General features: G+C 37.7%; 1 protein-coding gene across 1 annotated transcript; it reads right to left on the bottom strand.

Moving 5' to 3' along the window:
• Positions 1 to 230: 230 nt before the first annotated feature.
• LOC131164916 (transmembrane 9 superfamily member 7) lies at positions 231 to 4,916 on the bottom strand. Its single transcript, XM_058122459.1, has 7 exons — positions 4,567 to 4,916; positions 3,388 to 3,552; positions 3,147 to 3,256; positions 2,876 to 2,984; positions 2,684 to 2,796; positions 1,766 to 1,916; positions 231 to 1,662 (listed from the first exon to the last, which is right to left on the bottom strand). The coding sequence occupies exons 1-7, from the start codon at positions 4,681 to 4,683 to the stop codon at positions 505 to 507; spliced, it is 1,923 nt and encodes a 640-aa protein (XP_057978442.1). The 5' UTR covers positions 4,684 to 4,916; the 3' UTR covers positions 231 to 504.
• Between the last annotated feature and the right edge of the window lie 2,300 nt (positions 4,917 to 7,216).

Genomic DNA, 7,216 nt, shown 5'->3' on the forward strand with positions numbered 1-7,216 from the left:
AGTCTTGAATTTAGATTTGTGTGAATTTAAAAAATATCCATCACAATATTATGTTATGTATTGTCGAAGTTCACACATTCAAATCTAATGCTTGAAATCTATACTCCCAGGAGCAAGAAAGAGAATAGCTGGCCAATTCTGTCCAACTGTAAACTGATCCAAAAACAATGAATGCTGTTCAATTGTGCATTTAAAATATAATACTTAACTAAAAAGTTCAGATGGACATATCAGGAAATATCAACACATTTCACATCACTAATTATAATTCTTGTGCAGAACTACGGGGTCCCAGAGTACATTTAGTGAGAATTACAGGGCAAAAAAGAAAATTATTTTTAAAAAGCAAAAAAGAGTACAAGGCCAAACCCCATGCTACCATCAGCAAATCGAATTTGAGTTTTGTAGTGGCTGGGAATGAAAAACTTTCTAAGTCTACTCTCTATAATGTGGGAGCTGCAAAAGCTGACACACACCATTTTGCCTTCTTGCCTTCTTGGGGCTTCAATCAATTTTCACCGAAGAGTATATCTTCCGAACAAACCAGAAGCATGCATAGAAGCCAATCGTCCCCGTCAAGACAAAGAAAGCATACGACACAATCGACATATAGCCAAAGTACAGGATGCCAGAGACCAGCTTAGTAATCTCCAACTTGGTAAAGAAGTAGAAAACTGAGTAGAGGAAAAGGTACAAAGCAGAGGAACCAGCAGTCAGGTAAGCTCTCCACCACCAATGATAATCCTCACTGCACAACTGGAAGTAGCATAGCACAATCGTTATCTCGGCACAAGTGATTAATAGGATGACGAAGACTATGAAAAGGAAGCCAAAGATGTAATAGAACTGATTCAGCCAGATTGACGTCAAGATGAAGAAGAGTTCAATGAAAACCGCCCCAAATGGTAAAATGCCTCCAATGAGTATGGAGAAGACCGGTTTCATGTACCATGCCTGCTCCGGTATCTGCCTTGGGATTTTATTAGTCTTTACCGGGTCTTCAATGGCTGGTTTCTTAAAACCCAGGTAACTACCCACGAACACCAATGGCACTGAGATGCCAAACCATAAGCATACAAGAGCAAACATGGTCCCAAAGGGCACTGCACCAGAAGATTGCTCACCCCAAATTAAAGCATTAAGCACAAAGAATATGGCAAAGAGAATACCCGGAAACATAACTGCAGTTTTCAAGGTATTCCTCTTCCACTCTGTGCCCCTGAACATTTTGTATAACCGAGCTGAGGAGTAACCAGCAAATAAGCCCATAAAGACCCACAAGAGAACCATTGCAGTCATAAGTCCCCCCCGATTAGAAGGTGATAAGAAACCCAACAATGCAAAGATCATTGTAACAAGAGTCATTCCAAATATCTGAACACCTGTCCCAAGATAAACACACAGTAAACCAGAATTGATGGGTGCCCTAAACACATCCCCATGAACAAGCTTCCATCCAGTTTCTTCCTGAGCTTCATCTTGAGTCTCTAGTTGATTATAGTTGGCTATATCTCGGTATAGAGTTCTCATCATGATCATAGCCACCATGCCAGACAGGAAAAGGACGATCATCAGCGAGTTAATAATGGAGAACCAGTGGATCTGATCATCATTCATGAGAAGGTATGTGTCCCACCGTGATGCCCATTTGATATCACTTAACTGAGAGGAAGGGGGAAGCGAGAGAGCGAGAGAGAGAGAGAGAATAAGTGGGTGAGCAAAGAAGTTCTGTAACAAGAGAGCAAAGGATTTAAGAAGAGCATACCTTGAAAGAAACATCATAAGTAAATACAACCTCCTTATCTGTGTCCACTTCCTGAGGAACAGTGCTACCTTGAATTAAATTTTTGGTGTCCGAATTGCAAGTTGTCAACTGAGTGTTCTCCTCATTCCACTCCTTGTACTCGTGATGAATACTATCAGGCAAAAGTAAAGGAGAAGAAAGCACAAAGTCAAGATGCAAATCTTTCTCTTTTTTGGATAAACGGAAACAGGAAGGAAAAGCCTGTTATGTTGGGAAAAATAAAAGAAATTAGCAATGGAGAATTATGTACATCAACAGAGTAGCTCCCACATAAGCCAATATACTTCGACTACCATTACACTCTAAAACATGCTTCAAGAAAGAAGAAAAAAATAAATGGGGGAAAAAAGTTATGATATTTCTGATAACACAAAAACAACCTTCAATAAGTGAAACCAGTGAAGGACTAAGACAACTCCAAACTGAATTTTCAAAGTTCAACTTCGAACTATATTAAGACCAACAGGGAATGAAGAACCCGGATTCCATGCAGAATGTTTCACTTGATTAGCCTCAGAAGTCTAAAAGTTCTTTTTTTATTTTTTTTCCTTAGTTCATAACAAAAACATTTCCAGAAGTCCACTTGCATGACTCCTCATTCACATGTTTGACAGTTACAAATTCAGAAATATAATTTTGCTTACAGAGTATTGTTTTCAAGTAATAACCCGTCCTCAGGTAGGATTAGATCCCCAACAGTTTCTACAATAAGGAAATCTATGTTTCCATCTATTAACAACAGCAATTCTACCAGCAAATTCTTAAGGGGTGGCTAACATGCTCCATCACGCGATGTCCCAAGAAATTAACTACACAACAGGACTCAACCCTATGCTAACAGAAAAATTCAAGTTACTAAATGCAAGGCAAAAGGACAACCTGTTCGGAGTAACCTCAAACCCGACAATTCTAGCAGAGTCAGTCACAGGATCCTTGTGGTACTTGACTCTAAAGCTTAAGTGGTTATTGATAAAATACTTCTCCTCTTTGCTCTGCATGCGCAAATATGTAAGAAAAGCAAATAACATTAAACAATAAACACTATACAACAGTATTTCCTCAGAATCATACCCCAGCATAATTGCCCTTGAAACCAACACGGAAACCATGTTCGTAAGTTGTTAACTGACTCCCGTCCCTCCTTTGTCTAAGAACTGCAACTGGGAGGTTATCCATAATCCTGCATTCCCATTTCAGAGATTTCAATAAAGAACAACAACAACGCAAATTGATTGCTGAAACCCGAAACATGCAGCCATGCTGCCCAGGAAAGATATTCAGATGAATATAAAAGCAAGGATTTCTGAAATAAAAACAATGTAACAAGCAATTCAGTATATACATGTTAACTCGATATTCATCATCAATTTTTTCCTTAAAATTCTTTGCAGATTCAGAACCAATCTTTTGCCGGCAGGCCACTTTGCATGACTGTTCATGTCCCATAGGAAACTGCAGAAAAAAATCACATAGTTAACAACACATAAATATGGTAACACACAGTTACTATTAAGTAGTTTCTTTTTCTCTAGTTTTATTTTGGACTACCATGAAAAAGACAGGAATAAGCGATAGATGCTCACAGTGTAAACTGAATTCTCAATACGGTCACCACGAAGAACCTCACCCAGATTTTCAGCATTGTTAACAATCTTCTTGGGCTTACAATATTTCAAGAAATAGTAGTCATATGGAAGTTGTGTTTTTATAGATGACAGCTTGTTCACTTTGACAGAGAGGAGATCGCCCTGGTTCAAGAAATACGAACATGAGCAACACATTAAAAAGTGATAACTACCGCACACAGTGGGCTTCCTTACCAAATCATTAAAATAAATAAGAGCAATTAAAAAATTCAAGTCAACAAAGCATAAATCAATGCTACTTAGTGATAGCTGCATGAATCCTTCTGAGAATTCAAATACACGAGTACCCAACAAATAATCACATAAAACAAATATGCATACATGCTATGACATAACCATGCAACTGAAAAGGAACACAGAATTTTGAAACTGCAGTGCAGTTCACGAATCAACCAAGTAACCAACACCTCATTACCAATACCCTTCACAATACCAGTAACCATTTAAAAACTACGAAAAAAAAATGAAACAAAAATGCTTTTTTAGTCTTTAAAAAGAGTGGAAGAAGTAGAATTATGTTAATCATTGTTCTACAAAGTAATCAAGCGAACTTTAAGAACAAGAAAAAAAAATTGCTCTATTGGTCACTGAGAAATATAAAAGTAACGAAGAAACTCTATACTAAATTAGGATTTTTCATCAAATGATGCGAAAATAGAAGAACTATCCACCCAACTGAGCCTCTATATGAGAAATTACGTTATCGATCTTAAAAAATAAAGAAACGGGACAATACTTCGCCACCCGAAAAGTTGCTCTTTCCTAAAAAAAACAAAAACAAAAGTATCATAAACGAAGCCAATATTTTGAGAACATGTCCCAGAATCCCAAGTCAAATAAGAAGAGCTACCAACAAGAAGAAAATACCACAGATCTGACAACAACAGAAAAACATCCCCAGAAATGAACCCAAAACCCTAGATCCAAATCTGGTCTAATCCAACACAAATTCATCCCAAAATACACAAACATCAAGTCGAAGAAATCTTATTAAAAGCAAAAATCGAATCGGGTATCGGCGACAGTACCGTAAAACGAGGGTTTATGAGGAATTGAACAAACGGATCGATTCTGTACTGAAGAACGAATAAGAGATAAAGGGTTCACAGATTGTACCGTTTGGAAATCGCGAGGAGCGACGCCAGGTAGGTAGAAGGAGTGCACACTGGAGACCAAAAGGAGACAGCAGAAGAGGATTCTGAATCCACTGAAGCTTCTTCCGCTGCTACCCATCTTCCCCCCAGAGAGAGAGAGAGAGAGAGAGAGAGAGAGATATTTGGGATACAAGAAGAAGAAGAAGAAGAAGAGAGGGATCTCAGTTAAGGAAGACAATGGAAAAGGGCGATGTTTCGGAGCTTGACATTTGCTGCTTTCAGTGGGGTTTGTTCATCGGGGATTGTTCCGTTCATTTGCCAATTGCAATGTATGGGTGTTTGGTAAGAGGGGCTACTCAAACCAGGGATTGTGGAGAAAAGGACCAAAAGGCCACACTTGCTTAGGGATCGCAAAACGGGTTGGAAATCGACGGGTAACTCGCGATCCACCTGTTTAAATTGGATTTAAATTTTTACACAAACTGACTTACTTATAAATGAGTCAATTCAAACCCCACCCATTTAATAAACGGGTTAGATGGGTTCGGGTCAGGTCACCTAGTTTACCTTATTATATATACAAACTAATGAAACCTAGGTCCACCTATGGCCATCACCCATTATCCCATTCCCATACCCTAACTCCCCGATTCTCCCTTAGCCTCATGGCCCTCATACACAACCTCACAAGTCATAGACACTCGGCATTACGAAAGCCTCACTCTTGGCATTGCAGCAGTCGACACTAGCAAAACTCAGAAGCTTCACTTTCTCTTACACAGCTATGGTGCTACCCAGACGTCGCCCAGCAGTACTAACACTAATGGTGTATTCCCAAAAGGGGGGTGAATTGGATATTTAAAAAATCTAGGTTGTCTTTTCTCTAATTTCAAAACCACAATCAATATATAGCAAGTTAAGGTCTTTTCTAAGCAATCTTCAATTCCCAAACAATTAAGTATGCGAATATTTAAAACAGATATAGCATTCATAACAAGTCAAATATTAGCATACAAGTGCGGAAAATAAATTGCGTAGGGAAAGAAAGAACGACACAATATTTTTTATCGAGGTTCAATCAATCCTACCTACATCCCCGCCTCAAGCCAACCCACTTGAAGATTCCGCTAAATGCTCACTTAAGCAGGCGGAGCGACGCCGTTTACAACCTCTCCTTATAGGGCGGAGACTCCTTGGTTCACTTACCAAGCGAAACCAAACCTTGACACCTTACAAGACGGTATCTTCTTAGCTCAATTACCCAGGCTAAGCCAAACTGGTACAACTAATCCTTATAGGATGGATCACTCCTAGCTCACCTAACCGGACTTGAGCCAAACCGGTACACCTTATAGGATGATGTCCTCCTCCTTCGATGATACCACACGCCGGGAATACAAAGATGAAAACTTTTTGTACAAGTAAAGTGTTTCTTTAATAAGTAGATGTGTACAACAATAAAAACAATGCACTCTAGTATGATGGGAGTTTAAGCTCAATAGAGTTTATATAAAATCTCTCAAAAATGTATTTATGAAATAATGTGAGAGATAATGATAAATATGATCTTTGATTCAAATATATAATCTTTTCTAAGTGTATTTCAAAGATCTTAAAAACTTAAGTAATATCTCCAAAATATTTTTCAACAATACAGTGTAGGAGATAATAGAGATTAGCTTTTCAAATATATTTTGCCATAAGCACAAAGCAAACTTTTGAATCTTGCAATGAATGTGCAAAGATCCACAAGCTGTAAAAGAGTTTTCCCAAATAGTATTTATCAATCAAATAATATGGGAAGAACTCAAGCTTACTCTCTAAGAATGATTTTCAAAAATGAGTAAATGAATAAGAGTATAAGCTTTGAAATGAACGTAAAATATGCACAAGAATAAGTATTCAATCAATTTTCAAGTTGTAATGAATTTGCAAATGAAGAGAATGAATTTTTGCTCTCTTTCTAAAATGATTTAGCAAAAGAATATTGAGAAAGAGAAGAGTGTATGCTTGTATATGTAAGAGTATATGAAATAAAAACACAAAAAATTTTCAGAGAATTTTTGCTCTCTTTAGAATGGGTTATATATAAAGTTCCCAAAAATTATGACCTTTGGGGATGTTAATTAAGGTGTAATCCCAAGAGGGGGGTGAATTGGATATTAAAAAATAATTCACTTAATTTTCTTTTACACACTTCTTATAAGTTTACAAACTACTTCTAGTTGCTCAAGTATGTGCAAGTGTGGCAATCCTATCTATGCATGCAATATACTCAATTTAAATATAACGTGGAAAATAAAGAGTAAAAGGAAGAAAGAAGACAAACGCGATTTTACGAGGTTCAGCCGACTTGGCCTACGTCCTCGCCTTGAGCAACCACTCAAGGATTCACTAAAAACCCTACTCCTTAAAGTGGGACAGAGCTTCCCTTACAAACCGCTGCTTACAAGAGGTACAGCTCCCTCCTTATCCGCTGCTCACAAGAGGTACAACTTCCTCCTCACACCCAATTCACAACCCGAACCGTGTTTACAATGAAATTTGAAAAAAACACTCAAAACAATGCTTCTAACAAAAGCTTGTGAGTACAATTCAATTTCCTAGTACATTAACATATGATATAACTTGAAGCTCAAGAATGTACGAAAAACGATACAATCGTTTGATGT

The sequence above is a fragment of the Malania oleifera genome, chromosome 9 (genome assembly GCF_029873635.1).
Source record: "Malania oleifera isolate guangnan ecotype guangnan chromosome 9, ASM2987363v1, whole genome shotgun sequence".
In the NCBI taxonomy this organism is placed as follows: domain Eukaryota; kingdom Viridiplantae; phylum Streptophyta; class Magnoliopsida; order Santalales; family Ximeniaceae; genus Malania; species Malania oleifera.